General features: G+C 34.2%; 5 protein-coding genes across 9 annotated transcripts; 4 read left to right on the forward strand and 1 right to left on the reverse strand.

The window, feature by feature from the left end:
- Positions 1-392: 392 nt before the first annotated feature.
- On the forward strand, positions 393-1,623 carry LOC107633716 (uncharacterized). The gene is made up of 3 exons (XM_016337317.2): positions 393-459; positions 748-1,398; positions 1,451-1,623. Exons 1-3 carry the CDS (start codon positions 399-401, stop codon positions 1,621-1,623), a joined length of 885 nt encoding a protein of 294 aa, XP_016192803.2. The 5' UTR covers positions 393-398.
- A 37-nt stretch (positions 1,624-1,660) lies between these two features.
- Positions 1,661-2,577, forward strand: LOC107633715 (uncharacterized). The gene is made up of 2 exons (XM_016337316.2): positions 1,661-1,742; positions 1,829-2,577. Exons 1-2 carry the CDS (start codon positions 1,661-1,663, stop codon positions 2,575-2,577), a joined length of 831 nt encoding a protein of 276 aa, XP_016192802.2.
- A 4,861-nt stretch (positions 2,578-7,438) lies between these two features.
- On the forward strand, positions 7,439-11,208 carry LOC107631169 (UBP1-associated protein 2C). 5 transcript variants are annotated; one of them, XM_016334520.3, is made up of 2 exons: positions 7,439-8,811; positions 9,333-9,625. In XM_016334520.3, the coding sequence occupies exon 1, from the start codon at positions 7,607-7,609 to the stop codon at positions 8,804-8,806; it is 1,200 nt and encodes a 399-aa protein (XP_016190006.1). In that variant the 5' UTR covers positions 7,439-7,606; the 3' UTR covers positions 8,807-8,811; positions 9,333-9,625. The 5 variants fall into 5 exon arrangements, with proteins under 5 accessions (XP_016190006.1, XP_016190007.1, XP_016190008.1 ...); XM_016334521.3 differs by having other exon boundaries at positions 7,452-8,811; positions 9,346-9,625; XM_016334522.3 differs by having other exon boundaries at positions 7,464-8,811; positions 9,407-9,625.
- An 827-nt stretch (positions 11,209-12,035) lies between these two features.
- On the reverse strand, positions 12,036-15,678 carry LOC107631168 (putative transcription factor bHLH107). Its single transcript, XM_016334519.3, has 2 exons — positions 14,949-15,678; positions 12,036-12,773 (listed from the first exon to the last, which is right to left on the reverse strand). Exons 1-2 carry the CDS (start codon positions 15,264-15,266, stop codon positions 12,315-12,317), a joined length of 777 nt encoding a protein of 258 aa, XP_016190005.1. The 5' UTR covers positions 15,267-15,678; the 3' UTR covers positions 12,036-12,314.
- Positions 15,679-19,994: 4,316 nt separating this feature from the next.
- LOC107633713 (acyl-coenzyme A thioesterase 2, chloroplastic) lies at positions 19,995-23,256 on the forward strand. Its single transcript, XM_088508070.1, has 5 exons — positions 19,995-20,893; positions 20,982-21,159; positions 21,914-22,383; positions 22,499-22,627; positions 22,947-23,256. The coding sequence occupies exons 1-5, from the start codon at positions 20,381-20,383 to the stop codon at positions 23,088-23,090; spliced, it is 1,434 nt and encodes a 477-aa protein (XP_088364196.1). The 5' UTR covers positions 19,995-20,380; the 3' UTR covers positions 23,091-23,256.
- The last annotated feature ends 54 nt before the right edge of the window (positions 23,257-23,310 follow it).

A 23,310-nucleotide genomic window follows, 5' to 3' on the forward strand; every position in this document is an offset into this window, starting at 1 on the left:
TGAAAGGTGTGATTTGTGAGAAGATAGATTCTCAAAGATGTAGGAGAGTATCGTGTATTTTGTACAGGTATCCTTTACCTGTGTTTGGTGGGTTTGTTCAATTTCAGACCAAGTACGTGACGGACGAAGCGAGTATGCATGAAATGTTTTCAATGTACATGGAAAATCACCACCAAATGTCGTGCATCGAGTTATATATTGAGTTTGAGAAATCTGAAGCGAACCGTAACATTGAATTGAAAGATTATAATAGTGAAAGCGAAGATGAATTTGAAAGTAACTATGAGATCGTCGGTCCAGGTGAAGACGAAGATGAAGCTGGCGGCGCCATGAACGCAGATGTGGCAGAAGTTGCAAATGCACTAGCAAACTCGCATTCGTTTCAGGAGCCTTCTTTCATGCGGTCGTTGGATTTGGAGGCTATGCACGCACCGGAGTTTCCGCAATATATGAATGCAGGTGCGTAAACCTAGGTAGCTATGTGAAACTCTGAAGTAGGAGATCAATAAGTCGGATGAGTAATGTATGTGATATGTGACTAGGCATTTGTGACCATAGCGTTTGATTTTTTTATTAATTAATAGTTCTTTGTTGTGAATGATATTTAGTTGTTCTTTACGTAGATGGAATAGCGAAAAATAAGACTATAACGATCTTACATAGTAAAGTGTGTTTATTAATTGAGTTGTAATAAAAGAATTCTTACTGAGTACATAATGAAGCATTTATTACTTTTGATGTATGCAGCGCCTCCTGTTGTGGCGGATGGTGAGTTCACAGTGGGGATGGAATTCAGTTCAAGGGAGGCAATAATCAAGGCAATGAAAGATTATACCATCCGGAGAGGTGTGGACTATCGGGTATATGAGTCGGAACCGACGACATTCTATGCCAAATGTACAGAATATGAGAATGGTTGTGACTGGTTGATCAGGGTAACCAAAATGCAGAAGAAGTACTGTTGGGAGATAAGGAGGTACAATGGAAGTCACACTTGTACCAGGTCTACTATTTCTCAAGACCATTCGAAGCTGGATTCCAAGACAATTGCAGAAGCAATAAAGCCGTTGGTAGAGGTTGACCCGTCTATAAAGGTGAAATCAGTAATTGATGATGTCCTGTCAAAGTTTAACTACACCATCAGTTATCGCAAGGCTTGGTTAGCAAAACAGCAGGCGGTCGAATCAATTTTCGGAAGTTGGAAAGCATCGTATGAAGCTTTGCCCATATGGTTTGAGGCCATGTGCCACAAAGAGCCATCAGCAGTGGTTCACTTTGAAACAATGCCTGCTTACCAGGGGGATGATTTGGTTCCTGATATACGTGTTCTACATAGAGTCTTCTGGAGTTATTACCCCTGTAATAAGGGCCTTCAGACACTGCAAGCCAGTGGTGCAGGTGGACGGGACTCATTTGTATGGAAAATACAAGGGTTGTTTATTGGTTGCAGTCTCACAAGATGGTAATAACAACATCATGCCTATTGCATTTGCCATAGTGGAGGGAGAGACTTCTGATGCATGGTACTTTTTTCTGAGCAACCTGCGTCAACATGTGGTGACACGTGATGGTGTGGGACTTATCTCTGATCGACACGATTCGATTAGGTCAGCTATTGAATGAAGTAATGGGGGCATGGTCTCCTCCTAGAGCTTTCCATATGTTTTGTATCCGGCATATTGAGTCCAACTTCTTGAGGAAGTTCAAGGCACCTTACTTGCAGAAGCTTATCGTCAACATTGGTAAGTTTGAATAGAATGAACTTTGAATTTATTGTAAGTACGATCAAATAGAATGGTGTTCATAGTTGACTGAATGTTTTTCATAGGATACTCGAGGACGACCAGGGAGTACCAGATACGCTATGAACGATTAAAGGAACGGGGTGAGGCTTACACCAACTGGCTTGATCGGATCCCTCGTGAGCAGTATACTTTGGCATTTGATGGTGGTTACCGATGGGGTCATATGACCACCAATCTTGTGGAATGTATCAACTCCGTCTTAAAGGGTCCATGCAATCTCCCAGTCACTGCACTTGTTAAGGCTACATTTTACAGACTGAATGAGTTGTTCACTAGGAAAAGAGCCGAGGCTGAAGCCCGAATCAATGCTGGACTTGTGTTCTCTGAGATGGTGACAACCAAGCTGCATGCAAATCAACGCGCATCAGGTAACATACAGGTTAGCTGTTTTGATAGAGAAAATGAAGTCTTCGAAGTACGCGAGATGCCTAGTGGGGTTGAGTATGCAGTTGACCTATGCCACCATCGGTGCGACTGTGGTGAATTCCAGGTTGACCGAATTCCGTGTCGACACGTGTTTGCGTGTTGTGCAAATCAGAGGTTGGATTGGCAAGTGTACGTTAATGACGTTTACAAGATGGACCAAGTTCGAAGAGTATACAGGGCTAGGTTTAGACCACTGGAAAATCCGGCAACGTGGCCTGCTTATCATGGACCTAGATTCGTTGGAAATCCGTTTCTCAGACGGGTAGCCAAAGGTCGGCCGAAGATGACCCGCTTCTTGAATGAGATGGATACTCGTATGTTGCGTTGCCCGAGGCGATGCAAGTAATGTGATACCGAGGGCCATAGTCGCACTAGATGTCGTCAAAATGGTGGACCGAGTGCAGGTCCAGCCGAAGAGTAGTAGTTACCTTTTTTTACATTTCGTTTGAATTTACATTTATGTACAACGTTGACATTTGAATTGACCAACTGGTGCTTGTATTCATTTCAAACCTGATTAACATACTCGATAGAAAAATAGTCATAACAACGTAATTAACATATTCGATAGGCAAAAAGTAATAACAACCTAGTTAACATACTCAATAAGTAAATACTAATAACCAAATTAACATAGTCAACAATAACATCCTAGTTAACATACTCAATAAGTAAATACTAATAACCAAATTAACATAGTCAACAATAACTACCTAGTTAAGATACTCAATAAGTAAATAGTACAAATTATTTCTTAAATAGTAGTAAGAACCTAATTAACATTCTCAATAATTAAATAGTTACAACTTCACTTTTTCGGTGCCCACTTCATATCTTTGTATAACTTTTTGCACTTCTTTGCAATCCTGTTAAAAGCGGATAGTGTATACCGATTTGCACTCCAACGTGGAGGATCAGCTCTAAGGTTGTAACCTTTATCTTTTTCACTTGTGGCCGTACCTATAAAAACACAACAAATACAAATACAAGTTCATTGTGTAATACAAATACAAATACAAATACAAATACAAGTTCACCATGAAGCTACTAATAAAAATTCATAATCAAGCCCTAAATCATTACTAGCAGTTTATTTTACCTGCACTAGGCGCTGGATCCTCGTCAGCAGCATCGTCATCCTCATTCTCATCCTCATCCTCATCCGCATCCTCTGGATAGTCTACTAGGTAGTTATCATTCTCATCATGAACTACTCTATTACCAGTCAGATGATTACACAACAATTAATTCACTTAACAAGTTACATAAGGTACTTGTATTTTACAAAATACCTGTCCTTCTTGTAGATCATCCAACAACCTCCTGTAGTGCGCAAGCGTTTTATATTGGTAGGCATAGTTTTGACGGTCCCAGTTATGCCACCTGCCGACGGACAATCCATTAGTTAACTTATCTTACCCTAAACAAAATACAATTTCTATCAATTCTTTCAATGCATACTTTAATCAAAATTACCTGTTTGCAATTGGAAACACTCGGGGATTGCTGGGAATCGGCGCTAGAAATGGTAGCCGGATCCAAGCCCAAGTGACCAACAGTGTCAGTGGACCGTCCATCTCCTTGCAGTCGACACGAGTTGTCCTACACAATGATCTATACAAGTGTGCCAAGCATGCCGAACCCCAACTAAACTGTATGATCCCACCGAAGTTCCGGAGCAAAGGTAAAAATTTCCAGTGCACCGCTGCACCCGACTTATCTACAAACAGAATTGTCCCAAATAACAACATTATGTGACACTTTACATACATCTGCATGTGCACATCATCATTCAACACTATACGATCTTTCAAACCCCTAAACCACTTTAATTTTATAAAGCTCCCTCTACAATCCGTCTTCCTCGGTGCAATTCCAAATTGGTGCAAGCATTCGGCTTCCAATGCCTCAAAGCTACTCATGGTCGGACCTGTAACCGGAAGATCATTTGTCGGCGGACCGAGAATTACCGCCACATCCTCCAAGGTCACGGCACACTCACCAACCGAAAAATGAAAAGTGTGAGTCTCGCGCCACTATCTCTCAATCAGAGCATTAATCATTGCTGACTGACCTTTAATAACTCCAATTTGGGATACATAATAAAATTCAGTCTCGCGTAACTGTGACTCAACAATTTAGTTGTATGGATCCGGCGGGTGTAAATGATTGCACATCAACATCCTTGAAGCCTACAATATCACATTTCCGTTATAAGAACAAGTATAATATAACTATATTATTCAAAAACACAATTATCCTTAACATGTCCATTATAACTAATTCCCAGCATAATTGTATTTCAAACATACACATTAAATCTGTTATACAAAAATCCTTTAATCATATTCATTACCTTATAACAGAAATTAATTAACCTTACACAATAAATCAGTCTCTATTATTATTATTATTATTATTATTGTTATTATTATTATTATTCTTCATATAAAACAGCATACTAATTTTTTATTATTATTATTATTATTATTATTATTATTATTATTATTATTATTATTATTATTATTATTCAAACAGCATACATACTAATTTTATTATTATTATTATTCATATAAAACAGCATACTAATTTATATTTATTATTATTATTATTATTATTATTCAAACAGCATACATATTATTATTATTATTATTATTATTATTATTGTTATTATTATTCATATAAAACAGCATACTAATTTTTTATTATTATTATTCAAACAGCATACATATTATTATTAGGGTAAAGTATACTTTTTGTCCCTGAAGTTTGACAAAAATTTCAAAAATATCCCTAAGTTTTATTTTGTTTTAATTTTGTCCCAAAAGTTTTCGATTTGCATCAAATATATCCTTAGCGGCTAATTTTTCAAAAAATTTAAGACCAATTCAACAACAATTTCATAAGAACAACCCTCAACACAAGCAAATTAAGCATCATTTTCATGCATTATTGTTAGATTGGTCTTAAATTTTTTGAAAATTTAGCTGTCGGGGGTATATTTGATGCAAATCGAAAACTTTTGGAACAAAATTGAAACAAAATAAAACTTAAGGGTATTTTTGAAACTTTTGCCAAACTTCAGGGACAAAAAATAAACTTTACCCTTATTATTATTATTATTATTATTATTATTATTATTATTATTATTATTATTATTATTATTATTATTATTATTTAATACAGCATAAAATCTAAGTTTAGTTATTACTAATTTATTATCTAAATTTTACTGAATTAAAATTCAATTGTTAATGATCATAAATAAAATAATTAATTCAATTTTTATTATTAATCATAATAATTAATTAAACTCAATTACTAATACTGATAATAACAACAACAATATATCAATATCCACCTATTCCAATCTAATATGTATAGATTTCATTTTTTTTCTCTTTCATTCATTAATTTTTTACATGTGTCATTCATTTTTTCATTTTATTTTAATTAATATGCATAAAAAAAAATCCAGTTCACCTTCACTGATACAATTTACTAACTAACCATATCATTCATACATACATACATACAAGGTTTATTCCTATTTTAATTTCTATTTCTAACCACCTAATAATAAAATCATACATACATACATGCTTAATCTCTACTTAGTGCCATTATAATATATATTGCTAATAAAATCTAAAATTATCACTATTATTATCATTAAATCAGATTATTAAAAAATAAAAACTTACATAATTTGGATGTCCAAGATAATTAACAATATGAAGCTCTGGTTAATTTACTTCCTTAATTTTTTGTCTTCTTAGCATTTTTATTCAAATTTTTCACCAAGATTGTTGTGGTCCAACAATGGTGAAATGGTGGGGTTGAGAGTAAGCAGAAAGGGATAGTTTGTGTGAGAGCGAAAGAAATAGTGTTGGGAGGGTGAAAGAGATAGTGAAAAACGGGTTTTGAGGAGTGAAACACGGATAGAGTCACGGGCCACCCAGAAACCAGGTGCATGCGCGACGCGTGGCAAGGGGTCACCAATTGGTACCACCGATTTGTGCACCTTCTACGCCCTGAAATCGGACCCACTGATTTCCGTCCCCTCATCGGTGCCACCGATTTCTTCGACAACGCCGTCACATCTCGGTGAAACACCCCAAACTCCCATAACGCTGCAAAACTCCTTCACCGGCTCCATATAAAAAATTTGAATTACGATGATAAGTATTTTATATTTTTTCCGAGGGTTTGTTTGGGTGCTTTTAAGAAAAAAAAAATTTTTTGAGTTATTTTTTTTAAAAGATCTTATGAAAAAGTAAAAGTAATTTTATGTTTAGATATCTAATGCAGAAAGATCTTTTTATTTATCAATTATGTTTAGATATAATAATATAAAAATATTTTATTTATTTATTTATTATGCAAAAAATATTTTTTTTAAGAAAAAAAGATCTTTTAAAAAAAGATATAAATTATAACTTTTCAAAAAAAAGTATTCTTTTGATTTTTCTAATGCTTTTACTTTTATTACTAGAAATTTGCCAAACAAATTAGAAAAAAAAGGATTTTTTTCATTGAAAAAATATCTTTTTTATTAAGATAATGACACTCAAATAAACACTAAGAGATATTAGATTTGATATTATGTGCTTGTTTGGGCGCATTATCTTGATAAAAAAAAAATTTTTTCGTTGAAAAAGATATATTTTTTTATTTTTTAACGTGTTTGGCAAATTTTTAGTAATAAAAATAAAAGTAAAAGCACTAGAAAAAATAAAAAAATAATATCTTTTTTGAGGAGCTGTAATTTATATCTTTTTTTAAAAGATTTTTTTCTTTAAAAAAATATTTTTTATCATAATTGATAAATAAAAAAATCGTTTTACATGAGATATCCAAACATAAATTACTTTCACTTTCTCATAAAATCTTTTAAAAAAAATAATTCGAAAAAAATTTTTTTTTTAAAAACTCACCCAAATAATAAAAGGTATTTTAGAAATAAAAATTTGTAAACCAAACTTTTTTAATTCCAAATAAAAAAATACCCTTATTATTTTGAGGATAAAAAAAATATACTTATTATTATTATTATTATACATGAAAAATACTAAAAAACAAGGGAAGAGTAGAATCCAATAAAGATGAGTTGCATATTAAATAAATAAATAAATTTGCTTTAGATTTGTAACTTGCCACACCACAAAAATAACCAGTTATTTCTTTTCTTTTTAAAAACTCTAAATAAATAGTGTAACCGATGAAATAAAAGAGAAGCTAAGTGCGTAACCCTTTTGCAGGGTTTCTATCTATCTCGCTATCCTGCCTCTCGTGCTTCTCTGTCTTTCTACCAGCCTCGCTTCGCAGGTTACACTTCCAATATCTGAAATCCCTAGTTCCCAAATACTCTCGCCATGGATCTCTCCAAGAAGCGTAAAACGGAACAGAACGGGGACGCTGATTCCTCGCCTTCACAACAACCTCCCCCTTCCACCTCCCTCTCCGCAGACGACATCCGCAAGATCCTGCAACCCTTCACGCAGGAGCAGCTCATCGACCTCCTCCAGTCAGCGTCCCTCCGCCACCCCGATGTCCTCGACTCTGTCCGCTCCGTCGCCGACCGCGACTCCACACTCCGAAAGCTATTCGTCCGCGGCCTCGCCGCCGACACCACCACGGACACTATCCGCGCCATCTTCTCCGCCTACGGCGACCTAGACGAAGCCATCGTCATCTTCGACAAGAACACCGGAAAATCCAAGGGCTACGGCTTCGTCACCTTCTCCCACGTCGACGGCGCTGTCCTCGCCCTCAAGGATCCCAGCAAGAAAATCGACGGCCGCATGACCGTCACGCAGCTTGCCGCCTCCGGCGGACCCGGCGCCGCCTCAGCTACCGACGTAGCCGCACGGAAGGTGTTTGTAGGTAACGTCCCATTCGAAATCCCATCGGAGAGGCTCTTGAGCCACTTTCTTGCATACGGTGAGGTAGAAGAAGGTCCTTTAGGGTTTGATAAGAGTAGCGGTAAATCAAGAGGGTTTGCGTTCTTCGTGTACAAGACTGAAGAAGGTGCTAGGGCTTGTTTGGCAGAGCCAACGAAGACAATTGATGGCCACCAAGTGTTCTGCAAGTTGGCTGTGGATAACAAGAAAGCGAAGCCGCAGAATCCTGCTTCTGGTTTTGCAGGGGATGGTATGCATGCTCAGCAGCAACAGCAACAGCAACAGCAACCTTCTTACAATGCTCCTATGCTGATTTCTCAGTACGGTGGATATGCTGGCGGTGGTGGGCATGGCAACGGATATGGGATGCAGCCTTCGGTGCCGTCGTATGGGAACCATGTTCCAGCTGCTGCTGCTGGTGTTGGTGGGTATGGGGCTACGGTTGGTGGGGGCGGTTATGGGAATTCGCAGTATGGCGGACCGGTTTCCGGCGAGTATGGCGCGAGGTTGCCTCCTACGTCCGGTGGAGTACCCTCTGGTGGGTTTATGGATGGCTCCCATTATGGTGGTTTACCCTCGTCTGCAATTCCGTCACAGCAGCCGCAGCCTGTTCCGATGCCAAGACCTGCCCCTCCTGGAGGAATGTACCAAGGCGTGCCGCCCTATTACTGAGTGAGGTAAATTGTGGTGTTTGGTTTTAATTTATAGTTGTAGGTGGTGTGTATTGCTTCTGCTTACTTTTCTTGGCTGGTTGGTTCTCTGTGCGTGTAGTTGTAGTGGTTCAAAAATGTGATTTATGTCTTTATTTTGATTCAGTGCTCTTCTGAAAAAGTCTTGGGTCTCGGTTATTTGCTAATCATTCGTTTGCGAGTTTTGCTGCAATCTTCATTTTCTTGCTGTCTGACCCTTTTTTTCCCCTCTAAACAAAGAATCTATGTTTTGAGTTTGTAATCGGAATGACAATTCCCTCCTTGCTGTTTTGCATTTTTTCACATTTTTTAAATATGTATGTATTATTCAATCTTTGAGTGGCTTTTGCCATGTTACCAATTTGCATTTCTTTGGGTGTAATATCCTGTCATAATTGATGTTGAATCAAGTTTGTTTATCTGTTGGTTCTGTTTTACGTTTCAGTTATGAAAATGACTTAAGTTAAAATTTTCCAAACATGTTAATCATTGATTTGAGTTTTGAATAGGTGTTTCATTCAGGTTTGTGATGGCTTCTTGGGCGCTAATGCTTTAAATGGTTGTGCTGATTTCGTGCATGCAGACACTAATACTTGGTTTTGGTTACATGGACTGCTGTAAATTTGTTGCTGCTTCACTACATCTGCTTCTATGTGTTATGGTTCCATATGTGATTAATGTTAGTGAAAGCTTACGTGATCTGGCGTAGAATTTGAATGTAGTACTTATGTGGTTTTTCTGTAGAACTATTTATTCAAATTTTCCTTAGTTTTTAGTAAATGACAAGGTGTTTACCTTACAATTTGAAGTATCTTATTTCATTCTATGTTCCTTTGAAGTATCTTATTTCATTCTATGTTCCTATGTGCATAATACTCTGCGTGGTTGCTGTGGTGAGACAGTTCATTTGAAGTGCTTTCTCTTTTTTCTGCTCAGTTAGCTTCTGTTCCTTTGAAAAGTATTTGTTTTTGATGGTGACTCGTTATCTCTATGTTTTTCTTTGTAACACCCTGCAAATTTGTTTGTAGGAAAATTTAAACATATCTTTAGAAGATTTAGAAACAATGGAAGTAACGTGAGTAATGATGAAATAGGACTGAAAGATAAGGAATGGTAATGAGAGATATTTGTAACCTTCTTGTTTGATTGTTTACTGAAGGAAGGGAAGGGATTTTTTCAGAAGCTATTTCATATTCCTTTTTAACCCCCCATATTGGGTGGACAAAAAATTGAGAGCTTTGATTAAGTCAGGGACCTCTTCATTTTCTTTTGTTATTCCACCACCCAAAGAACACTTCAAAACGGACTATATATATATATATATGACAGATTATTTGTTGTTGATCCTTTCATTCCTTTGGAACATAGCCTAAATACATATCCCTCCCTCTTCCATGCATACCTTTTGGATAGGTGAGAGGTAAGAGGGTGGCGTCGAATTAGATTCAAAAGGAGTGAAATGGAGTCCAAGTGGGTGGGTTCATTACCCCATTGTTGGATAAAATAAGGTTTCCATCAAAATCTACAAATTTGGAAGGAACAGAAAAGGTAGGTGTTAACAAAAACAGGATAGGAAGGAAATTATTTGACTAACCATTACACTCCATTTAAAGACCCCCCCAAAAAAATCCACTTCATTACGATGTTATCAATCCATTAGATTCTCTTGCTCTGACCCTCAAACCTCTTATCCCAACACACCTTTTTTTTATGTATGTTTTGAATGACATCAAATGTAAAACATAATATTGCGGTAATGCTAGGGAGATGAAAAACACAATCCAAATTTGTCTTATTTAGCATTTATTAATTGTTACAACTTGGGGCTGTTTTGGCTGATTTTTTATGGTCTCCCAAACGCTGTTGTATTTTTGCCTCATCTTTTGCTCTGCTACCCGTGAATATTTTTAGTATCATGTCTTTGGTTGGCTCTGGGATACTTAGTCTTATGTGAATAAGCAACTTGTTTCGCTATGGTTGAATGCTTTTATTTATTTGCTTGTTTTTGGGAATCATCTTTTTTGGCCGTCTAATTGTTCTTGTTGGTTGCAAGTTACTTGGACGAAGTTCTTGTTTGTTTGCTTTTACTGAACGTTTCTACATTATTTTGTTGACTTTGGAATCAAACCTTTTGATTATTCATGTGCTACTATCTAATGATTTTTGAGGTGGTTTTCTTGTTTGGTTCTGAATTGACGTAGCTTGTCCAACAGAAAGTCACATGTAGTAGTAATTTGAGCGTAGGACTTGGGACATTCTAGTGATGTTGGGTGAAAGGGGTCAAGCTATCTTTTGTACTATCATTCACAAAAGGGGGACAATTGCTTTGTAATATAATAATTTTGTGATAGTGAAAAGAGAAGTATGAGATTAATGGGTTTGGAATGCGTTGCGGTTGCGCTTGTCTCATGATTTATTTTGACAGTAGTTTTGTTTTATACTTTTTTTTTTCTCCATTTCGTTTCAATTAGAAATGGTCAGAAAACATAATGTTGGTTAGATGATTCGAAGTGGTAAGATTTATTTTTTCATACAAAAGCTAAAACAATATTACGTTATATTTGCAGCAACATTCTAGTTGTTTATTATTATTCAAATTATTTCAATGTAAATGAATGATATACAATTAATCAAAATCTCAATTTAGTGAGGGTGGGTCAAGTGAAGTTGATAAATGAGACTTGAAATCGGGTTCATATTCCACCAGCAAATGATTCAATCCTATCAACTTCTTCTCTTGCCGAATGCCAAGATGGTATTGGCAGATTTTGAGAATGAAGAAGTGCCGATTTTACATGGCGCGTAATCAGTAATCAGATAGAATGGAACAAATGCCATTTCATTGTGCATATGTGAGTATGACCGCAGAACCTCCTTTTCGCATTCTGAGTTAAGTGGGATTCTATTCTCTTCTATCCTTTTGTTTTGTTTTGTTGCTGATGATTGAAAGTCAGCTTCAAAACTGTAAAATCGGTCTAGATTCACATACCAAAGTGAAGCTTCTTCATGCACGGGCTCCTTCTCTACTATTTCAAGCTATTCAACCTTGCTTTTGATGAGAGGATTAGCTGTATTGGAGGTGATGATGAAGAGGAAGAAATTTCGTTAGACAACTAATTTTCATATCAAATTTTGATTAAAAAAATAGATAATTTAGTTTTTATCGTTATTTGATGAAAATACAAGTTTTTATGAAATAAAGTTAAGTCTCGTTTTTATTAGTATACAACTATGCAAGGCTTCAATTTATTTCTAAATTAAAAATTCCATTACACACCAAACAGCTATAATTAAACACCAAAGACCAAACACTTATTTATACGTAGCTGCACATTAAATCCAAATAACATGCAAGCATCAACAGAGGCCGTGTTTGGAGTAAGCTCAGTAACATTACAAGTTTACCCAAAAAAGAAATTAATATGATATAATACAGCATGCTAATCAACACGAAAAGATTCATGGTTGGATGGTGAAATGAACTGAATGATTCAATTCTCAAGCAAGCAGATTCTTCTTCTCTTACATGGAAGTGAAGCTCTGAGTGAGTACTCAAGTGCATTAGAAGCCTTATCTATTACAAGACTCAGTGCCTTTTGAACATTTCTTGCAAGAGCTTGACATGCCTCGGTGTTATTATTGTCACCTTTCCCTTTGCAACATCTATACACAAACACATTTTTCATTCTTCCTTCTAAGGTTGATATCTCTGCCCTCACCAGTTGCAGTTCAAGGGCATCAAGTGTGTGTCGCAGGTCGAAGAGAATCTCCGGCCGGTAATCACAGCAGATGGATGCCTTGTATGACATGGATCTATGATCTTCATATGGTTCAACTTCAACTTCATCAAAATCTGTTGGGATTAGAAGACCTTTACTTGCTTCCATTGCATTCCTCTGCAATTCCTTCACTTGGCTAACCACTTTTGATAATATTGTTGCTTTGTCCATCTAAGATTAACAATTGAAACCCAAATCAAATAAATAAATACTCAAGTCTTTTTTTTATCCCTCTCTCTAACAAATCTTTTATCAATTGAAAATCCAAACCATGCCCACCCTAGGGAGGATAATATAAATAAGAAATTGCATTGCATCACTTTTGTTGTCACCAACCAATATATATATGTTTATGCTTTTAACTACTCAACACTAGTCTGACACATCTACAACAACACTTGATAGCAATGTCTTAATTGATCCAGTTCTACTTAATAGTTAATACATTTCTAATTTTCTCTTAGATACGACCATGAAATTAAAATATATAATCAAGATTGACATTCTATAGTTCTTTATGTCTTGTACTTGATTTCATATGATTTAATCAATAAAAAAACTAAAAAGCAAAATCATTGGCTGCTAACTTGATTTCATATTCTTGACTTCTTCTTAGAATGCAACTTGGTCAAATAAATGAATAATGGAAGCAGCTATTTGGGTACCATTCAGAGTTAAATAAATAATATATAAGTGGATAGTAATATTCAGCTAGTGCAGTGGGGCACAAGAAAGAAACAAGTGGTGTATGTACATTCATCTAACATACTGAATATAAATAGTAAATGAACTATTTTTATTTTCAGTGTCGATCATGGAAGATGAAGCCAAAAACTAGAACTTAGATGATTATGAAATATTTTGTGACGTTGTGTCACATATTAATAAACAAAGCCACCCTATGATAAAGTTATACAGCTTAATAGTTGACTTCTAGCAACTCCCATACCCAGCTGACCAAACAAGGACAAACAATGATGCAATCAAAATTAAACCCCTTATTTTAATAATAATTAGGTTCAATTATCAAAATGTTGTGGCTGTTATCAACTTATCATACACCATGAAAGGGCAACATACACACATAGCCATAAGCATTAAGACATAACTGCAAAAAAAAAAGTAAAAAACAATCATGTTACATTAAACCAGTAAATGGTTTAATTAGTTCTCGAAACATCATTTATTCTTTAAATTAGTTCTTGAAAGATACTTTTAATAACATTCATTCTTCAAATATTTTACGTTAGTCATTTTAGTTATTCTGTCACTTTCGTTGCTAACAGTGTCAAAATTTGTTGATGTGACACGTTAAGTGACACCACAATCATACATAATAGTCCTAATTGACGATTAGCATGATAAATTTATAAAATTAGATCAAATAAATCCCAAATTAAGAGATTTTAATGCCTCAAGTTCTCTTCTTAATTAGGTTTTGATTTGATCTAATTTCATATTAAAAAATTTTAGTGTTATGAACAAAGAAAATAATAGAAAGACTAACGCGATTAATTTAAAATTTTTGAAAAACGAATTGGATTAAAAAAACCTTCGAAAACCAATTTGGAAAACAAATAAATTTTCAAAGACAAATTTGACAATTTGCCCTAAATTCGACATATTAGATACTTCTATGTGTCAAAATAGACTCATGGTTATTCATTTATACATAAGTGGGGAATTCACTTACATAAATTTCCCTACTTATATAGTTATATGTATACATTGGATGCTAATTAAAAATATAAACAAGTTTTTCTAAAAGAAAAATTTATATTCACAATGTTGGTTTATCTTCCTTCAAAGTTATGCATACTGGTTTCCCCGGAAACTGAAGACTATTAAATCCACTCTTCCCATTTCTTAACACCGATAACAGAATATGCACTTTATTGAAACATCAGCTTGGTTCTTATGCACGAAAGAATTAGAATTGTGAATTTAGCATATCCATGTTTGTCATACTCTTGATGAACATGCTAATTAAACCCAATTATACAACATAAGCAAAATCATAAAATTCAAGAGGCCAAAAAGAATTCAACGCTGTTACAAACCACGAAAACATAAATAACAAAATAACTTTTGTTTCAAAAATAATTGTCATTTTGATCGAACAATGATCTCTCAATATATCACTTTGTTCAAACTAATTGTAAAAACTCAGCTGCAGTTAATTTCATGTGATGTTGATAGTTAAGAATTATTAAATAATTTGATAAATTTGACTAAATTATCATCTAAGGACTCTAAACTATCAATTTCAAATGAAGTTAACTGTATCAGAATTATTTCGAAACAAAAGTAATAACTTGCATTAGAAGGAAAAGAATAGAAACATACCTTGTCAGTGGAGGAAACAAGACCTCGTAGAGTTGCAAGATGACCATTGATTCTCTCCCTCCTCCTCCTCTCAGCTTCACTGTGATTCTTCAAAGCAGCTAAGGCTTTTGCATCAGAGTTCTCATAATTCTTTCCAACCCTTGCATCTTCTGATCCATTATTCACTTGCTCTATCTTTTCACTCTCCAAAATCAATGCATGTGATGGTTCCAAACCACCATAGGAAGCTCCATAGTCATGCAAAGAAGGACTAATCAACCTCGAAACATCGAAGCCGGGGGAAGAAGAATGATTGGAGTTATAAAAGGAGTAAACCATTGACTTGAATCTTTGTAGAGAAGACTAGTTTAGTTGTTGTCACTTGAGGAAACCAGGTGGACGAGTCGTTGGTGCAAACCAAAAAGAGAGTTTGTGGAGATGGAACCTTTCTGAAGAACCTGCTATGTTGCTTTGTTTGTTGATTATGATGATGATGATGGTGCTGGTGAAGAACATACCTTCCATTACGCAAAAGGAGAAAAACTTGAAGGGGTTGAAGAAAGGAAAGATCAGAGATTAAACATCCACATTCTCTTCATGATGTTCTTGAACTCCACCATTTCTAGCGTGTGCCAAAAAGATCAAAATTAAAAGAGAAAGAACTCTGGCTTGGAATTCAATTCACACAAGATTTTTTCTGATAGAAATTATTGTAGGGAACTATTTTTCTTGATACATATGTATCTGGTGTAATGTTGACTATATTTATAGTGTCAATAATTTAGTTCATGTCTATGAAGAAAATAATATAATAGTATTTTTATGAAAACATAGTAATATAATATCATCTATATATACTACTGAATTATTCATAGGTTGAAGTAAACCGACCACATGATTTTTTAAAATATATTTTTGCTTTTCTTCTTGGTTTGGGTGTTATTGACGTGCAAGGCTTAAATTAGCACTCTGATTATTATTATTAGAGATGAATTATTGGAGCAATAATGATTGAAAATTTGGAAATAATATAATTTAATATGGTTTTTCTTTTTATAAAATTGTGATTGGGTAGTTGAAGCGCCGTATCTTTGCCGCATTTCTTTCTGAAGCGTCGATAGACACTATTTGCTCTACACAACTTTTGCAAGTTTTCTTTTATATTCCAAAAGGTACCAAGGCAAAAAGAAAAGATTATTACTGTATTACTGTAGACTATGTTTGTAGATAAATTTTGTGTACGAAAGTAAAAAAAGAAAAATATTAGAAGGATGTTAGAACGTCAGTAAAATTTATTTTTTGATCTGTAGTTAATTAATAATATTTAAAAGTAAGTTAGCAGTATATTATTAGATTGTTAAACTAAAAAATTGAATTAATGATTGGTTAAAAATAATAAATTCATCTGGGTTTTTAGCTTTTCTCAAAAAATTATTTATAAATATTTTTATCTCATTTTCATAATAAAAGAATAGCTGGACAGAATGAGATTGGAATAAAATAAATGTGTATTATTATTATTATTATTATTATTATTATTGTTATTATTATTATTATTATTTAATCTGTTAGTTTTTTATCAACGCAACAACATACACATTAAACACCAGAGAAATAAACATTGGTATCATAATATGTAATAATGTAGCACAACTTTTTCCAATATTATGATTATTGATAATTTTACGGGGTTAGATCATCAACCTAAACAATTTCTTAGGGATTCCTGTTTCCTATAATTATAATACAAAAATATTATTTGTACACCAAAATCAATTACTAATATATTTATGTATAAATATATTTATAATTTATTTATTTTTAATATATATTTTATATTTTAATATACATTCTATATTAATAGCTGATTTTAGTAGTTGATTTTTTTATACACTTAACATAATTTATAATAATACTATACATCTAAATTTTTTTTATTAACTAAGTCTAATTAAATTAGTCTAATATAATAAAAATTAATTATAATTAGTATTATTCTAAATTTTATTATTTAATTTGATTAAACTTAATTTTTGAATGGGTAATATTACTCATTTATAATTATAATAATAATATCGTTCTAAAGAGACAAAGAGATTAAAGTAGTAGAGGAAAATGACACACACCTAATCGTATGTCGGGGAGACTTTCTTGAAATAGTAATGGAAACTTAACTCCTCATTTGGGTTACATGGACACTTCAAAAGGTCCCTCCTTCCTAAAACTACCTTTTGCAAGCTAATATACACTTTCTTTATTCTATCAAGGTATATAATAATAATAATAAAATTCATGCACATCATATACTATATATATAGCATTGCTTTGCTTGAAAATAGCGAGAAAATGTTTTCTTTTCCTGAACAAAAAAATAAAAATAAAAATAAAAAGGAAAGAGTCCCTCTGTGTTAGTCACATGGCGAAATTTTCATGCCCTAAAGTTCATAATAATAAATATATAAACGGAGTCAAAATATGTGACGTTGGTGTGTGGTGCTCTAGTAGTGGCAGGGCACTTTCTAATTAATCAACATTATGTGTTTAGTAGAATTACAAAATTATATTTAGCTAAGGATCTAAAAGAGAGATACAAGTCATTTAGATACAATAAGAAATTCAGTAGATGCCTATACAATAGCTATTACTCCAAATATCTTGGTGCCTAAGAATTATACTCAATTACTCATATAAAAGAAGTGACATACAAGTCCAAACTAATGTTACATTTTTCGTGTGCAGTTCACATAATATCATAATTTGTAGGAATTATGCAAAATGAAGTGTTGTCTTTGGTACGAATAGGTAGTTTCTTTTTATTTTTGTTTATTTTTTGCCTGGTCAGTATAGTAGTCTAATTATCTTAGGTTTGAAAAATAAATACTCATACAATGCTATGTGAATTACACTCGCCCCCAATAATAGAGAGCATTTTAGATAAACAAATATATTTGATAATAAAAATAAAAAAACTGTCAAAACGTATTATTTTTTACCTTATTTAATGCATCATATAATAAATAAATTTTAAATAAGATAAAGTCTAGATTTTTTTTTTCCTAGCATTACTGTTAGATAAAATTTACCTCTAATTCTAACCCATATTTTTCTTAAGCTCACTTGATTACACTCACTATAATGGAGAAGTTGATATAAAATTAAAGGGCATTTTATCCTTTTTAGGAAATATTTTCCACTAATACACAAAGGAATATATATCTATGAATAATGTTGAAAGATTAAGTTCTGAATAACAATATATACGTATTTGAAAGCAAGGGCTAAATAAATTACATGTGATTTAGCAAAGTCGGCTGGGAAATTCAACAGTATTGCAGATAAATTTCTTTAACCCACTGATTTGGACCTTCCACCTAAACCCTTATAATGTGCCATTTTTATTTGGTTCCATTCTAATCTGTAACTAACAGAACAGGTCAACTGACGCAAACAACTCTGACATGACAGATTAGTTCAATTGCAAGAAAGAACAATAAGTCAATTAGTTTAGCATTTTTATGTGTTGTAACTTGTAACTAGTTTTGTATCATTTTAATTTACGTGCTGCTAGGAAAGCAACGAATAGCTTAGTTTCTGATTTCAAAATTTTCAACAAGTGGACTAGTGGAGGTGCTACTTGATGACTTCAAATACAGATCATTGGCTAATCCTTCATTTTACTAATTAATTTCCATAATAATGCAAATCACACAGCACATATATCACCTCACATTTCCACAATTTTTAATACGACCTGATTACTCAGACTTTGCTAGAAAAATCTGATGAATTAGGTGATGTGTATCTAAAACATTACATTTACACCTAATATAATTGTTATTTTTATGTGACATATTATGCTGATGCTTCAAATTGACTTTAAAATTTTATAAGTTCTACAAATCAAGTTTACATAAGCTCCACAAGTTTAAATGAAATCTAGAGTCTGATGAACAATAGCTTCTTCTTCAAGCATCTTTCTTACTTCTTTCATTGAAGGATGATCATTTGGCGATCTGCATATCGCAACCTTCATGTAAATATTCGATTCCACGTGCCACACCAATAGCAATGTTATGATTTTCAAGGAAATCCTCAACCTCATCACATTCAGATTCATCCCTCATTTTGATCCATTTGTAAATCAAGAATGCTACCCGATTGCAAGTTTTGCAGCAAATCAGAACAACACTCTGTACACTGCACAATATACTTGAACATTAGCATTAGTAATAATATTTTTGTGTAGATGTTTAATTTAGCCAATGAAATTATGTTTTGTCAAGTATTTTAATTTTTCAAGTTAAATTTTACAAGTCATTTTAAGGATCAAAATAGTCTATAAAAATATAATTTCAAAGACTAAATTAATACTGTTAAAACTTTAGAAATTAAAACAAAACACGCTTATAATTTCAAAGAACAAATTAAACTCTTATTCTTTTCTCTCACTCATACTCTTACTTTATATTTGTAGCCTTAGTCAACCAAGATGTTAAAATTGCGTAGCTAAATAAGAAAATTGAAATTCATTGGTCAATTTAAGTAAACTAAAACTCAATTAAGGGGAGTTAGAGATCTTACCGCTATAAATTGGGATAACCATAACCCCTGAGCTACTGAAATTATAAAAGAGGGAAAAAGGATTAGAAAATGGAAATAGTTAAAAATAATGTCCACCACATATTAGCAGATTAAAAAGCTTTTGTTCAGGCGTACACAACAAAATAAGAATTTAGCTGAAGTTGTATACTTGTGCACCAACGAAACGAACGTAGATTAAATTATTAAATTGAACTCTCTTATTTAGTATTCATTAAAGGTCGCAACAATTAATGAATGTTAAATAAAATAAATTCTGACTCTTTTTGGCTAATTTTCTTTAGTTATCAAACATTTTATTAAATTAATTAGTATATATTCTTGTATAAATATATATTAATTAAATTATTTATATATTATAATTAAATTAAATTACGCTATAGGTTCACACTTACACTCACTCTACTACTGCATATGTACCAAGCCTCCTCTGCAAATTAAAATCAAATTGAACGTAATTTTGTCAGTGTTCGGGGCTAGCTATGAAAGCATTGGTTATAGTCTGAAACTGGGTGAGATTTTCTTTTTTTGGTTTGTCTGAAAATAAAAAAAGTTAGCATCCCAACCAAAAATATAAAAGAGTTAGGTGGAGGTTGACCCCAAAAAAGAATTATCAAAGGGTACCCAGAAATATAGAAAATAGGTGAGCCCAAATTTATTCGAAGTTGACGAAAACATTCAAGGGTATTTTTATCAGATGTCCCCGAAGGGTATTACAGTAATTCCATATTCGCCCACCAGCCACATTACCTCCAAACTCAAAAGTAAAGTACAAATTCGAGGGAATAGAATCCAATTTCGTTGGAACATTTCATCAAACACCATAGCTTCCATCCTTTTTCCATGCAAATGCAATGCAGCCACTCAGAAACCCGAATCTATCTCCACCACTACGTCACTTTCTCTTCAGATTCAGAGTCAAACCCAATCCTCATGATTCACCATCACTGTCACTGAAGAATCTCAATCCATACCTTCACAGAACTCTCTGCGCTTCTTCTTATACGACATCATCATCTTCTCCTACGCCTCGTGAATCCGATTCCAAAGATGTAAAACCCTCGGTTCACATCGATGCAGGATCGTCAAACCGCAAACCAATTAGTCTATGGCCTGGGATGTTCCATTCCCCTGCTACACACGCTCTCTGGGAGGCCAGATCCAAGATCCACGAGTGCCCCACCCTTCCCAATGGCAAAAGCTTAGAAACCGTTGCGAAATCGCCGTCAAGAAGCAGGACTAGCATATACTACAACTTCTCTTCGGATCACATACTTCGCGAGCAGTATAGGAACCCATGGAACCATATCAGGATGGGGAAGCTCGTCGAGGATTTCGACGCTCTTGCTGGAACAATTGCATTCAAGGTCTGCACTACACTCTCAAAATTAAAGTTCTTTCTTTTCTTGTTGTGTGGTAAAGCTTTTTTTTTTTTTTTTTTTTTTTGTGGTGTAGCATTGCAGCAACGAAGATGGAGCTACGAGGCCTCTATTATTGGTGACTGCTTCTGTTGACAAAATGGTTCTGAAGAAACCGATCCATATTGATGAAGATTTGACTATCGCTGGTGCGGTTACTTGGGTTGGAAGGTCATCCATGGAGATTCAACTCGAACTCACTCAGTTTACAAAAGGTAACGTATCATCATTACCATTTACCGCTACAAATGGATTATGAGGACTCAATAATCAACGCTTTCAATGCATATATCAGTATTAGGTTTCTAAAAGTCTGCTGCTTTTAGTGTTAGTACTTGGGTTGGCTACTTGGCTGTGTTTATTTAATGCAGTATATGAAGTGATTGTCAAAGTGTATTTAGAGTGTGACAATTTCTTAACTTAGCTTCATTTTATACGTTACCAAGCATGCATTTGTCACTGTCAATACGTCCAAAACAACCGACTTTATTTATTCAATATTATTACTTAGTTGGATGAATTCGTGGCGTTAGTAATTACTAGTTATTGTGCAATGCATGCAGTACTGTTTGAGTGTTTGGTTATTATTTTCTTTAAATTTGCGATACAAGCCATGCAGGGTCAAACAGTAACTGCATCTTATTATTAACTTATGCATCATATTGTGCGATAATATGTCCCTTCAGAAAAGGGAAAAAAAGTATGAGAATGGAAACTTCCTGTTATAGAGAGCCCCTTTCGAATTTTTATGATGACATAGTTTTATACGCCCAAACCTGTCTTTAAAGTGTTGCATAAATAGGCTTGCTTGTGAATTTTAAATACAATAAAGTATAATACATAAATATGAAAATTTTACATAAAGAAACTAGTCACAAATTTATGTTTTAAAAAAAAGTATTTGTGTATCATAGTCATAGCCATTAGCCACTGATACTGCCCTCTTGATACTTCACTTGTTGCTAACAGGGAACGCGGAAATCCAAGAATCACCTAAACTTGTGGCCAACTTCACATTTGTGGCTCGGGACTCTGCCACCGGAAAGGCAGTCCCAATTAACCAGGTCTTACCTGAAACTGAGAAAGAAAAATTGCTATGGGAAGAAGCAGAGAAGAGTAGCAAGTTAAGGAAACAAAGGAAAACAGAAGAGAAACATGGAAATGATGGAGACACTGGAAACAGGCTCAGTGCACTATTGGCAGAAGGGCGTATATTCAGTGACATGCCAGCATTGGCCAACAGAGACAGCATCCTTATGAAGGATACTTGTCTCCAAAATTCTTTTATCTGCCAGCCACAGCAGAGGAACATCCATGGCCGAATCTTTGGGGGTTTCTTGATGAGAAGAGCCTTTGAATTAGCCTTCTCAACAGCTTATGCCTTTGCTGGTGTGGCACCTCATTTCTTGGAAGTTGATCATGTTGATTTTGTTAAGCCTGTGAGTAGCATACAGGGGGCGATTATAACGAACTGAACATACATAATCATCATTAACCTCATTTATGTTAATATTTCGAGAAGATGTTGAACTGAAAACAAGCTTGATGATGCAGGTGGATGTTGGAAATTTTCTTCGTCTCAAGACTTGTGTTCTGTACACTGAAGTAGACAATCCAACAAAGCCTCTGGTAAATGTTGAAGTTGTTGCACACGTTACCAAGCCTGAACTACGGTCCAGTGAGGTGAGTTTGGAATTCATATTTTAAAATGTCAATATCAAATATTCCCCACTATGGAATAATTAAAAGATATCCTCTGGTGAAAAAAGACATTCTTTGCTGTTGTATATCTCATAAAATTGTAGAGTATTATTTTTTTTTCTTTCTACAATATTTTTATGAAGAGGCGGCAAAGATTCCCTGCCATTGTTTTCCTCAAATATCTGTTCAATTCTATTTTAAAATTTCGCATGGATAATAAACTAGCACTACTATCGAAATATAAAAATCGAGTGCTTTATTTTTAACCATTTCACTTAATTCCATGTTTGTCTTCAAACAGGTATCTAACAGATTCTACTTCACATTCGGTGTTGATTCTGAGGCCATTAGAAATGGATTGAGGATTAGAACCGTTGTTCCTGCTACAGAAGAGGAAGCACGAAAGGTACTTGAACGCATGGATGCCGAGTGTGAGGACTCCTAGTTTTAGTTAATCAGGACATGAACCTCCTTGTGATTAAAGAGAACAAGGGTATACAGAAAAAAGAGAACCTGTTTAATTGTTTCTTGAAGAATTTTATTATGTCCGAAATGTCCGCTGTGTATTGGATCTACAACACCAATATTTATTAATTCTTAATTCTGTGGAACATGAAGCTACTTCTCCATTCAGGTTATGGAATTCATAATGAAGTTGAAGGGAA

The sequence above is a fragment of the Arachis ipaensis genome, chromosome B3 (assembly GCF_059453495.1).
Source record: "Arachis ipaensis isolate K30076 ecotype BB chromosome B3, ASM5945349v1, whole genome shotgun sequence".
In the NCBI taxonomy this organism is placed as follows: Eukaryota; Viridiplantae; Streptophyta; class Magnoliopsida; order Fabales; family Fabaceae; genus Arachis; species Arachis ipaensis.

Coding starts and splice junctions, on each gene's coding strand:
- LOC107633716 (XM_016337317.2), top strand. CDS start 399: ATGCGGTCGTTGGATTTGGAGGCTATGCACGCACCGGAGTTTCCGCAA. Junction 460..747: donor TCCGCAATATATGAATGCAG/GTGCGTAAACCT, acceptor TGATGTATGCAG/CGCCTCCTGTTGTGGCGGAT. Junction 1,399..1,450: donor ACTGCAAGCCAGTGGTGCAG/GTGGACGGGACT, acceptor TATTGGTTGCAG/TCTCACAAGATGGTAATAAC.
- LOC107633715 (XM_016337316.2), top strand. CDS start 1,661: ATGTTTTGTATCCGGCATATTGAGTCCAACTTCTTGAGGAAGTTCAAG. Junction 1,743..1,828: donor GAAGCTTATCGTCAACATTG/GTAAGTTTGAAT, acceptor TGTTTTTCATAG/GATACTCGAGGACGACCAGG.
- LOC107631169 (XM_016334520.3), top strand. CDS start 7,607: ATGGATCTCTCCAAGAAGCGTAAAACGGAACAGAACGGGGACGCTGAT.
- LOC107631168 (XM_016334519.3), bottom strand. CDS start 15,266: ATGGTTTACTCCTTTTATAACTCCAATCATTCTTCTTCCCCCGGCTTC. Junction 12,774..14,948: donor TTGTTTCCTCCACTGACAAG/GTATGTTTCTAT, acceptor TGTTAATCTTAG/ATGGACAAAGCAACAATATT.
- LOC107633713 (XM_088508070.1), top strand. CDS start 20,381: ATGCAGCCACTCAGAAACCCGAATCTATCTCCACCACTACGTCACTTT. Junction 21,160..21,913: donor ACTCACTCAGTTTACAAAAG/GTAACGTATCAT, acceptor TGTTGCTAACAG/GGAACGCGGAAATCCAAGAA. Junction 22,384..22,498: donor ATGTTGATTTTGTTAAGCCT/GTGAGTAGCATA, acceptor TTGATGATGCAG/GTGGATGTTGGAAATTTTCT.